General features: G+C 33.7%; 1 protein-coding gene across 1 annotated transcript; it reads right to left on the bottom strand.

Moving 5' to 3' along the window:
- LOC130807892 (mitotic spindle checkpoint protein MAD1) lies at positions 1 to 11873 on the bottom strand. The gene is made up of 16 exons (XM_057673273.1): positions 11381 to 11873; positions 10808 to 10907; positions 10324 to 10484; positions 9957 to 10154; positions 9697 to 9789; positions 7710 to 7832; positions 7219 to 7466; positions 6149 to 6320; positions 4731 to 4841; positions 4446 to 4649; positions 3903 to 4065; positions 2402 to 2492; positions 2245 to 2314; positions 1045 to 1173; positions 484 to 522; positions 1 to 383 (listed from the first exon to the last, which is right to left on the bottom strand). The coding sequence occupies exons 1-16, from the start codon at positions 11546 to 11548 to the stop codon at positions 294 to 296; spliced, it is 2160 nt and encodes a 719-aa protein (XP_057529256.1). The 5' UTR covers positions 11549 to 11873; the 3' UTR covers positions 1 to 293.
- Between the last annotated feature and the right edge of the window lie 1252 nt (positions 11874 to 13125).

The raw sequence follows: 13125 nt of genomic DNA, 5'->3' as shown, positions 1-13125 counted from the left end.
TATCAACACATCCTTTTCGTATTAGGATTTTTCTTGTTGAAATGTTCGTAAAAATTTCACAAGAATGTAATATTCTGCACCGCATAGCTCCCATACATATACTCGACTATTCATATAAGACTCGTTCAACAATGTTGGATCGTTGCCTCTTCAACCACTGGCTAATCAACTCAACAAGACAATATTAGCTACAATGATTGTAATACTCGACCGATTACATGGATAGCTCAAATAAGACCCAAAAAGGAAGGTTGAGCATATAATTGTATGATCAATTACAAGAAAAACTCTACTTAAGAGAGGGTGCGTCTATTGAAAGACTCAACGGTCAAGTTGGCTGTAAAAGCTGGAATCGAGTTCAGCTTTCGGATAAAAATTTCTACCTACAAACCGATAATTTTAATCAGTCCAAGGGAAAAAATTCGGTTTACCTATACTGCTTCTATAGTCGTTAAATAAATTAAAGAAATTCATGTCGCCTACCTGTTGTGATATTTCAGGCTGCTTGGTGTACTCAGTTACCTGTAAGACCCAAGCATATTACTATAACAATTTGTAACATAATACATTAAATAACGCATATGTATGAGAGAGTTTTAACAGTTTCGGAATCTGGGAAGTTCCAAGTTTAACAATATGCAGAAATACATATGCAGAAATACGAGTGTAAACTTGCTTGTTATGAACATGACTCGCATTATCATTTGTACTGTGCATATCTTTTAGAATCTGTTTCAACTCCATTATGCAACGACTAAACAAACAAGTTAAAAAGACTGCAAAAAATTTGACATAGTCAAGAGGCCTATTCTTTTGGGGACAATTGTATCTGATCAATCCAATAAAAAAAAAGGTATCATATAGTGGACATAAAGCACAAAGGATGAAGAAAGTATAACGTCAAGTCCGATTTTGCTAACACCAAATCCATCAACCATGAAATTAAGAAGCATAGCGTTCCAGATGCAACAGCTAAATATTCGTTACATGAAATTAAAACTAATCCAAATACTTAGATAGTTTTTAAATTAGAACTTTACGTACCAAAATGTTTGTGTTACCAGACTCATATTCAAATTCAAGCTTCTCATCATCACTTTGCGCATAAATAGATTGAAGCGTGAAACGGGTTATAGGTATCCCATTTGGACGTTGTTTATCATCCATTACAATCTGCAAAATCAGATCAATAAATATAGAACACAATTAGAATTTCTCGTGCTTGTTAAAAAAAAATGAAAACAAGAATGCTCATGGAAATGAACCTTAGAGCAAAACCTACAACAGCTTTCCCTGACAAATCGAGACATGATACCTTTCTTGCTATTGTGCTGTTTGGTAGCTATTTCATTTTATCACAATTTGTATACAAAAAAGCAAGAGCACCATGTGATATGTATAACAAGTGAGGAGAAAATGGTCTCGGAAACAATGCCTAGCATGCTCACATATTGCATATCTTTGGAATGATGCTCACTATTTACATTGCTCTATATACTAAAAACATCAGACAAACAAGTTATACATCACAAATATTGTTTTATATGAAAAATATTTTCTGTGGTTTGATGACCTATTTGACTATATGAACTACACTCTTCAATCATTTAAACCCAGTTCGGAAAGATATACTCGGATTGCCAAGGGTGTGGGGTGATATGAGAGTGGATAACAACCCAAACTTTCATAGTGTGATTGCATAGCATAAGCTTCATACAGCCAATGCAAAGTTCTATCTTTTTTTGGTATTATGTTTTGTTAATATCAATAAATAATTGTTTCTTTTGATGGTATGAACCATATTTAAATGTCAATAAAAACTCAAGATAGTATACAGGTCAACTAGGAGAAACAATAGAGTATGGTATTTTGAATTCCATCACAAGAACAATTTTGCAGGCAAGTTCCAACATAATTTTAAAGATTGATCTACCAAAACATTAACCAGGATGCAGCTTGGAGCTCAGGGAAGAATAAATAGAGGAAAAATCAAATACAACTCAGTTTAGTTTTAAATTGGCAAACAGATCATCTCAATAGCTATTATCTCTGATACCATCACACCTGTTCTAAAACTCAGCTTGACCACTTAGATATGTTATCTCTCAGAAATATTTCCGCAAATGCAGTTCGAGATCTCCATTTACATTCTAGTATGCATGCTACCCCAAACCTTCTTTTCTTAAACATATGCAATGCAAAAGTAAACATTAACAAGAGCCAAGAAAAAGACCAATTCAATACCTTATAACCAAACAGTTCACAACATGCCCTCCTGAACACTGAGATTCTATCAGCGAATACAGTTTTGTACCTGGTCCACCATATATTTACAAGTTATGTAACAATTTCACGACAAATACGGTTATAAGCTTATAGAAAATCAATAACCGATTCTAACCTTTCCTCGCGTTTTTCAAGTGTGGCTATTTGCTCTTTCAACTGTACTATTTTACCAGAAATATATGAGTCCACTAGCTGCCCAGCATCAGCTGCGAGATAACCATAAAGTCAATCCCCAAAGAATGTTCCACCGGGATTTAAAATAACATTTTAGTAATGGAAGACTATTTTACAATCAAATTATCTAAAAGCCGTCAACTTTTCATCTGATACACTTTTAAACTAAGCAAATTGTTGATTGTACTACAGAAAAATTTAATTGTAATCAAACGACCACACCTAAGGTCCTTTTGGGCATGTCTTAAATACTTTGAGCACATATTGATATGGAAAGGTCAAAGAGGGTACAAGTGGTTGGTTCATATACAAAAAATTACCTTGAACTGGATTAAAACAATTTTTCTTTCAATAAAAAAGGGTTTCACCAGGAAATTAAAGAAGAGAGTATTTTGACGAGTTATTTAATGGAGGACAAAAAAATGTTGGTGGATATATAAACATCCATTACCTTAAGATTAAAATTTTCAAATCAACAGTATCGCTAACTATCTTTCACCTTTTCCTCTTGTGCAATAAAAGTTAGGTAAGTTGCCTTCCAGATCAAGAGTTTAACAAAAAGACTAATTACGTCCTTCCATAGGAACATGGTTAAAAAGACCGCTTAGAAAACTTATTGTAAGCTTTAAAGATCCTCTTTGCGAGTGTTTTAGCATACAATTGACTGTCACCCCACCCCTCTCCCTTTCTGAGTTTTCCATGAAAAAGACTTTTTAGAGGGATGAGGAATAACATGATATCCAATGTTTATTTCGAAAACCCATTGCATGCATTCTAAATCTTTCCATGTCAACCTAACAATTTTTAAAATTGCATATTCTTCAGATTCTATATGCATCATCAAGTGATAGTAAACTTATTCAAAATTTAATTAACCATTAAAAAGAAACCTTTAGGACTTCCCCAGGATTTCTGCTTTTTCTGATGCTTTCTTTCTAAGGTACAGACATAGTGTAAAAACAAGGCCGCATTGCATCAGCCGAGTTGTAAAGGTTTTCAAAACAAACGATCCGATATTTCCCACCTTGTAAAGGCGTAAAAAAACTGCAATTTGGGTCGTATCAAGGGATATCTTAAAATCAACCGATATTTAGGCATTACGATAACTGCATCTTTCCCATTACCGCATCACCATTTCGCATTATTACACCATTGGTACAAAAGGTATGCACTAAATGACCCACTCATAATTAAATTTTCTTTACCTCATTTGTTCGATAGAATTACTTTCAAAGTTTAAAAATTTAGTCAATAATAGTCAAAGGCAATTCAGCCAGTCTAGCACTCAGAAAACATGATGGTAATGACAAAGGAATGCAAGATACAATTCAAGAGCTAAAAAATAAACTCTGAAAATTATGTTTATAGATAATTTGAGATTAGAAGAGCAGAATGAAAAATGCCAAGTAGTCATAATGCAGCAGTATATGCATAGTCCGCACCTGATTGTTTTTTTAATTCTTCTACAACCATGAGTTTGTCATTAGCCTTCTGAAGTTCACATTGTAAGGCTTCTATTGTTTGCCTAGCCTCACTTTCAACCCCCAATGCATTCACCATGCGCAGAACTTTTGTCTTTGACGCTGAAAAATCACCATGCCCCAACTGCATAATAGAAAATATCAGAAAATTTAACTTTTGCCTTCTGAAGATGGTTTTCTCACCAAGGATCTTCATAATCTATCAATTGTCATAATCCAAAACCTGCACCCATACCTCCACAAGCCAAATGCTACTACCGGAATAATGATAATGATAATTATAATTATAATTATAACAATAACAATATAAATAACAATAACAATAACAATAACAATAACAATAACAATAACAGTAACAATAACAGTAACAATAACAATAACAATAATACTAATAATAACAATAATAATGATAATAATAATAATAATGGCATATTATCATAGGACCAAAATGCAAATACTTTCTAATCAGTCAACCTATTTCTTATTCTTAATAAGAAAACATACTTTGGATTCCAGCAAAGCGATCTCCGAACGAAGTTGATCTCCCTCTCTCTCCAAAGACTTTATTCTTCTCGCTTCATTATTCAATTTCTCATTCAGCATCCTAATTTCATTAAAATGACGATCATTAGCGGCCTTTTGTTCAATGAGATTGCTTTCCAACTCCTTAATGTAAGATTCTTTCTGGGAAAGAGATGATTCTGCCCCCTACATTTTCATTTATAACATATATATTTATTAGAAAATGATGTGCGTACACAGGAAAGAGAAAAAAGACACTAAAACAACCTGAACAAGATTTGTCCTCGCAGCTTCATTACCAGGTTCTGCATTTGATTGTTGATTCATTTCATTGAAAACAGTTCTCAATTGATCTCTTTCTTCAATGACTGAAGATAACTATGAAATTTCAATAAAAGAACAAGAATAAGAGGCTGGTCAGAACTTAAACAAGACAGAAGGGAACCAGTGAAAAATTGAAAGAGAAATGATAACCTAAATGAAACAATGGAAAGTGAACTTCATTGGATCACACACACAAACTTTCCAGCATCCTACTATGTACTCATTACCACATTTCACTTCATCTTATGCCAAGTCTTTCATAAGACTGTAGAAATTTGTGTTACTCAAACTAGGGACAACAGTTCAAGGGTCATATACCCATATCACTATCAGTGTGTCCTAGAGTCAGACACTCCTTAAAATCAGAATAAAAAGTCCAAAAGTAACAGCCTGCCTAAATGCTTTATAATGGAACTATATTAAATTGGTTCATCAAATCATGTGCACTTCTTATTTTTGTAAAGTTGAAAATGATGTTTACCACCAAAGGCCAATAGAAAACAAAGTTTTTGTTATCATGCATTCCCCCCTCCAATAAAAAAACCTCGTCTACATGGGAGTCATTCAATGGCATTGGAATAATGGGAAAAAGAAAGGTTTCCAAATGCGTTGCAAAATGGTTATGTGGGTCTTGATAGGCCAAGGAAAGAAGCTGTTTGTCCATTGCTATAATTTTATGCAAACGTGCATGTGTGCAGCCAGAAAGGAACGTGAGCTTCTTTTCAGAAGAACGTTTTCCTTGTCGGCTCTCACAAAAAAGAAATTTAATTTCACCGATTTCTCAAGTACCAAGAAATTGAATCAAATAGTAATAGATTTGAGATTATAGTACTACTTTGGGGCTATTCAGCGCAAGATATTCAGTTGTTAGCGGTGGGAAGCTGTATATGTATAAGTGTGGTTGTTAAATTTTTAAGTGTTCGTTGTGTAACTTATTATTGTTAGGTAAAAATAGTTATTGTGGCAGATGTTGTAATATAAAACACGGCTTTCCATTTTGAAACGCTACAATTATGAAGAAAATTGCATACATTTCTAAAAATATGATGCGAATTGAGTGGCACGGAACAAAATAGCAAATGATGCTAACATCACACATACATTTTAAAAAGTATCTTAAAAGATAGTGAATTAGCTCTTCTTTTCACATATATATATAGCAGTCATAGATCATGAAGAAAATTGCATGCAACTGAATCCTTTTTTATCTGACAGGGCTTAATAACGTTATGCTCATAAACAAAGTTAGGTAACTTCGATACCTGATTCAACAATACATCATACCTTCTAGACTAAGCTCCAACTCTATGAAAATAGTAATTTAAGTTGTAAAATGCAAAAAATACAGAAAATAAACCTACCCTTGATTTTAGTTCCTTATTATCTAGATTCATATATTCTTCCTTCTGCTTCGCCGATGCCAATTCTGATTCGGCTTTTTTCTTCTCAAGCTCAGCATTTTCCAGAGCTACCTCGAGTTGTTTCAAGCGTGTATTAGCCTCTCCCAGCTTTGCCATGGTATCTATTACCTCCCTGCATTGCCAACAAAAGCACTCAACTGTCAACATGAATCGATAATTCAATGTAGCATGCTGAACAGCACAAATGGACAGATAATAGGTCTATCCTCAAATCCACCTTTATTTGATAAATAAAAATGGTTACAGTGGTGAAAGTCTAAGTAGGAAAGCAAAATGATGATGATGAAAATTATGTCATGGACTATTTAGATTCGAGTAATTTGATTGGTGAAAAAATTTGATAGTCTTTCAGCTTAAAGGTTTCATTAGCAGAGGAGATAACATATAAGGTAATTTATGACAAAGAAAATTATAGAAAGCAAAAGTAATACATCCATTTCTTTTTGTTTGTATTTGTCCTGTAATACCAAAAAAATAAAATAATGCCATGAAAATGCAAAATGTTATGTTAGGTAGCGAAGAAAAAAATGTGACAACTGACAAAGGGAACAATAATCATAAATGGATGAGTAGAGAAAAAATAGTCGGACCTATTCCAAAGGTTTGAAAAGTGAGGATATATCGATGATAAATAAGGGAAAAAAAAGAAAAAAGTACGAGCGCAAACGAAAAGAAATGAACTAAAGGGAAAGGTGGTCAAAGAAAAAAAAGTCGGTGGAGTACTTTATAGAGCGCATTCTGGCAAAGTTTTTCTCACAGATTTATTTTATAAAACTTTCTAATTCCCAAGTGTAATTAGTGTCGTCAAAACCCCTATAGTAGTTTTTTTTATTTTTCTTCATACTTCACAAGAAAACTATTGACACTATCCATCATAGCAGGAAATCCCTGCTTGCAATGACAGAGCATGTGAGCTTACGCCTTCTACAATCACAAAGCTTCAACGCATCAGATTTTCAATAATCAAGCAGATAAAAACTGAAACTGCACAAGAAAATTAAGGAAGATACTTCTGCAGAGCAACAAATTTTAGTAGGATATCATCGGAAGATTCAACTCCAGGAATGTCTTTAGTTATTTTCTTCCAAGAAGACAACTCATCCTCCAAAACCTTCATACTCAGCTGAATCTCTTGTGACTTAACCAACTCCGCCTCGATCTTTTCTCTGCGTCCTTTTTCTTCTATGAGCTTCTCCTTCAAGAGCTCAATGTTCTCATGAGATTGTTTCAACTTCCTAGCCTCAAGCACTTCAGATTCCTTAAAACAAGAATCATGAAAAATGAGATCTCATGAGTATCACCCAAATATGTTGATAAAAATAGCAGACATTAAGTACAGTTGGGACCAATGCCTAAGGCCACAACTTTATACTGTCCATGAAAGCAAGCAATTATCCAAACCAATACGAATAATACAAAAATTGCTGCCAAACAGAATTACTAAAAACCCATATTAGTATACATAAAGAACGTTCTAGAAATATTAAGATTCTCCACTCACATAATTCCTTAGCTCTTCCTGTAAATGTTTGACTAAGGCATCATTCTGGGAGAAAACAGAATCTTCCTTTGGACAAGCAAAACGTGCTATTTGTTTTTCCAGTTCATTCTTCTCAGACAAACACTGCAAATTACACAGAAAGAGTTAAAATAACTAACAAGGAAATTTTATAAAAAAGACATCGTGAAGGAAGTTATAATCTCAGCCTCTACCAAATGCTTTCACATGTCCATCTATATGAAAAGAGGATTAACACAGAAATCAAAATAAAAACAAAGCAACCCAAAATGAAAGTGATATTATTTTAAAAAAAGGGTGAACTGCTTTGTGACACAGAGCATACACCTAACTAAGACCTGTAATTGAAGTCTGGATATGGTTTCAATGTGGTAAGCATTGGGTTGTGACTATTTGAACTCATAAGATTAATAAAGGTAATTTAGGCTTCGAAATGTATTTGGCGGCAACTTTCAGATAGATTTATATCAAGAAAAATGTTTGAAGTGGCATAAGGGAAGATCTCAATGATCCCCTCACATCAACTGGCCTGATTTGGTCACATGAATTTTTTTTTGGACCTTTGTCTCCGTTTTGCCTTATAAAGATGTAATCAGTAGTCTAATTCAAAACCATGATTGTGATCAAATGGAACTGTTTGGCAACTCAATTTGCTTGCTTGAGATGGAGGAAACAACTTGCAAATCAAAGAACAGATAAGGCTCATAAGGATAGAATGAATTTTGGCAAAAAACTCTCTTCACTCACAATCACTCGAATAACTCGAAGAAAGATCAAACAAAGCTCGTAAGGATAGTATGAATTTGTGTAAGAACTAAGAAGGAACACTCTTCTCTTACCTCGCAATAACTAGAAGAACTAGGAATCCTCACTCAAATCTTTCAAGGTTGACAAGTGAAAACTCATTCTTTAGAACCCTCACAAAAACTAAATCAATGAATAGACATGATACTTGGAAATTTGTAATCAATTGCAATACAAACATTTAAGCCATAAGACGATTTATGGTTAAATGTACCTTTATTACACCATAAGGAAGTTACGGCCCTTTTTATAAAAACTAAAGCAAAGCAAAAGAAACTAAAAAGACCATAAACAATCGGATTTATGGTTAACTTTACCATTATTAAACCATAAGATATCCGAAGTGTATTCTAATTCTAACACCCCTAATAGAACTCTCTAGATAGTAGAAGAAAATTTCCGAATGACCTTGGAAAACCACTAACTAGTTTCACGATGACTCAAATTAATACCAGGAATTATCAATGATAGATTTCCGACTCACATTTTGACTTTGAGCCATTTGATATTTACCTACTACTTAGTTAGCAACCTTTATGTAACATCTTTATTTTGTATGGTCTACAATTCTCACGCAAGCTTGTTCGTTCGTGTAGGTTTTGAATTTACCTACAACATCTTACATCATTAAGGTACATTTCCTCCTAGGAAGCTTGAATTAAGACTTTGACCTTGCACCTAGGTTGAACATGATGCACTAATGGCTCTTACCAGAAGTTTACTAAGATTATGTCGTTATGCTTAGGTACAATTAAGTGGTAAGTGTTCTCATTGGCGTTGGACAAATCCCTAAACAATGTCTTGACAACAAAAGTGCTAGTGAATCATGAAGTGTTTTATATGACATCTATGGGATGACACCTTGACATAAAGAATTGAACATGTACTCTTTCCATCTCTTTGATTTTACCTCATTGTTCCAAGAAGCTCACACTATGTGCATTATCAATAAAGCCAAAAAATTATAGTTCTTTGGCTTTGGAATATAATGAACTATACTAAATGACTCAATAAATCATTTGCACTTCTTTTTTTGATGTTGCAATCAAGCACTTTGATATTGTAATTTGCATTAGGATAGCGGTGTGTTGTTGTTGATGAGAGTTAGGCTACACATTAGGAAATAGATAGGGAAATTAAGAAAATTTAGGGAGGGAAATTGTACCTTATTGAGTTGTTGGCTAATGTCTTCCAGCTTCTCTTTCAATAGCTCTGACTCGTTTTCTGCATTATCAGCTTGGCACTGAACCCTCTCAAGCTGAAATATCATTAAAATAAATTTAGTTCGAAACCGAAGAATCTGCAACACAAATTTTTGTACGAAGCGGTCTCACTGTGAGACGCGCCTCATACATGAGTCACATAGTCCAGCTAACATGAGTAATTGATTATGAAATTAACAAGGTAAACCAGTTTACTACTCACATCAGCCCTTAACCTAGACACAGAAAGCTTTGAATCTCCATTTAAATGCATAAGTTCATCTTGTAGATTCTTCCTTTCCCTCTCTGTGCTATCAGAGAGCTGCTTTAGTTGTCGCTCTAAAACTTTAGCTTTCTCTTCAAACGCAGCAGCTGATGATTCTGAACTCTTGCGCATGCTCTCTTCCTTTTTGAGCTTAACCTGACACATTAACCCCAAAAACCAAAAATAGGCTACAAGATTAAAAAAATTATATACACGCAATGGCTAATGCAATAGATTCGACTATTGAATCATCTATAAAAGATAATGTAAGCACATACACTCATTACACTATAAATCCCAACTCCCAAACAAAACTAGCAGTCACCTCAAGTTCATTGCACAACAGTATTTGTTTTTTCAGTTGTTCGTGAGATTCCTTGATCTCCTTCAAGATCTTCTCCTGCAGTGCATGCTCACGACCTTTTGCAGCAGCAAGCTCCTGCTCGGCATAAAGGAACTGATCCTGGTATTTCTTAGCTTCTGATTCTGAAATTAAAGCAAATGACATAAGCACAACTCGGAGTTTGGGATCCTGCCATCAAGTACGAATTTCATATCATTTTTAGCTAGCAGGACCATAATTTCAATCGCAATGGCCAAAAGAATTTTAAACCAGAAGGAAAAAAAAAAAAAAAAAAAAAAAAAAAAAAAAACAAACGAAAATTCTGGTCTTTTATTAATGCATAAATTAGCTGAAAGGCAAAACGGATTCCACTTTATTACAGTAGATGTGACCAAATTGTAAACTTCCAACAGAAAATTGCAACCCTAAGCAACATTTGTAGTTTATTTATATTTATACATACTACCTGCTTTGAGAAGTTTCTCATTCAGCGTCTCTAATTTGGACTGATATTCAGTGACTGATTTCTCCATACTAGAAAAATTATCTAATAGCTCAGCTTTAACCTGCAAAACGCAAAGTGCAAACAAGACTCATACTTAGAGGAATAATTCAGAAAATCAATAGGAGTTATATCTTCCAGCAAAACCAAAAACCCAGAAATTTTCAACTGAAATTAGTCAGAAACAATTCGATACTATGACCAGATTGAACAATACCGTACCAATTAGAGGATTAAAATAGGAAATCAAATCAGTCATTCCTTCCAACAAAACTAAAACCCCATAAATTTTAAAACGACATTAATCAAAAAACAACTAACTACGACGAACAACCTTGAACAACGTTGTACCAGTTCCAATTATATGGAAGTATAAAAGTTACCATAATTAGAAGATTAAAAGGAAAACTAACATCATTTATCCCCTCCAACAAAACCAAGAAAAACACACAAAGTCGGTGAAAAAAACAATTCAATACTACGAACAGCTTAAACAACGTTGTACCAACTCGTGCTGTATAGAAGTAAAAAAGTTACCATTTGACGGCATTGATAAGTGCAGAGCAAGTGATCAGAAGGCTGAGGAGAAGAAGATTGAAGCGGCGGGTCCTCATAGATGACAAGAGGAGCATCAGTAGAAATGTCATCTTCCGAAGGCCTAGATTCTGCCCTGCGTTTCCTCGGAGGTGGAGTTCTCAAGATCATTGTCTCTATCAAATTAGTAGAAGTTTGGAATTAGAACAAAAATCAATTCTATTACTAATTTTTAGGGTTTAAATAGAAATTGACGGATTGGTTTGATGTTTCAAATATTGAAATTCCTAAGTTTAAGGGTTGCAGATGTTCTAGAGGCCGTACTACTGCTAAGTTCTACAACTTCCAGTTAAAGATTCGCTAGTCTTGGAAGGAATTTCACACGTTAACACCCCATTGAAAATGGAGTATACACCATCCATTTTGATATAGACTTGAATAAATTTTAAATTGATATGTGTACAACACCTCTACTAAAATTGATTTGAAATATCTTAATTCAATTCGATAACTAAAATGGATATTTATAATTTAATACGGTTTAATTATGCGACAGTTTTAAATTAGACTAAATATTCTAACAACAAACTAAAAACATTTATACTTTCGTACTTACACTTTATGTTACCTCAAATGCTCGGTGTCATTAAGTGACTCATCAAGAGTGAAGTTTAAGAGGATTAGATACATGTAATGTAAGAGATTTTCTTATTGAGTCAAGTCATTCTAAATGTATCAGTTCTATTTTAAATATGTTAACTTTACAAATTCACCCTAATTAAATTTAATTTTTTCACACCTTTACACTTACTAACCCCACTTTAACCCTATTAAAATTTAAAAACACTATATTTTATCGTTCACAAGTGGTCCCATTTAACCACTTAAAAATGATAAAAAGTCAAATGAAACACTTAATATGAATAAGAAGGAGTAGAATAACATAATTTTAAAAATTAGGAAAATTTGTCCAGAATAATCTCATTTATTGTCCCTACTATTGATTATTTTTGAATAATCAAACCTTTATATATTATTTGCCGATAGCGCCCCTTTTCAAATTTTGACCTGCTATTATAAACACCTACCACCAAAGAGGAGTAAAGGTAGAACAATGAAAAGGCATAAATGGGAAGAAGTGAGTGTAACGACTAATAGGTATCTACTGATTAAAATGTGGAAAGACGTGCTGTCAGCAAATAATATACAAAGAATTGATTATTTAAAAATAATCAATAGTAGAGATTATTCATAGCAATTGAACAATAATCAAAATTATCTTGGACAATTTTTCTTTAATTATTTAAAAGAATAAGTGTGATTTTTTTCCAACTAAACCGTTGAAAACATGTAAAGGTTAAACCATTACATGTCACGGTAGGACCATGCCTCAACGGTCATGAGGCTCAAAAAAAAGTTAGCTTCCTCATTCATTCTCAATATTCAAACAAAATCCCCTTTCTCCAATCTCCTACCATCATTTTTTTATTTTCTCAACAAAAGAATTCACATCATTCATCAAAATTCAAAAACTTGTACAAAAATGAAGCTGATGAAAGGAATAAAAAAGCTCAAATTCTGGTCGAAAAACAAGACTAACAACAACGATTACCAAAAACTACTACTACATCATCATCACTATAATTTCCAAACACCTTCCTATCATTCTCCTCCACCTCCACTTCGACCACCACCGCCACAACCATCACAAGAAGCATTCCACTGCCATTTCTACCAACCAGTAGAGC

The sequence above is a fragment of the Amaranthus tricolor genome, chromosome 3 (assembly GCF_026212465.1).
Source record: "Amaranthus tricolor cultivar Red isolate AtriRed21 chromosome 3, ASM2621246v1, whole genome shotgun sequence".
NCBI lineage: Eukaryota > Viridiplantae > Streptophyta > Magnoliopsida > Caryophyllales > Amaranthaceae > Amaranthus > Amaranthus tricolor.
This window is presented reverse-complemented; position numbering and strand designations above follow the sequence as displayed.

Coding starts and splice junctions, on each gene's coding strand:
- LOC130807892 (XM_057673273.1), bottom strand. CDS start 11,548: ATGATCTTGAGAACTCCACCTCCGAGGAAACGCAGGGCAGAATCTAGG. Junction 10,485..10,807: donor TGAGAAACTTCTCAAAGCAG/GTAGTATGTATA, acceptor CTTTAATTTCAG/AATCAGAAGCTAAGAAATAC. Junction 2,493..3,902: donor AGAATTAAAAAAACAATCAG/GTGCGGACTATG, acceptor GTTATCTCGCAG/CTGATGCTGGGCAGCTAGTG.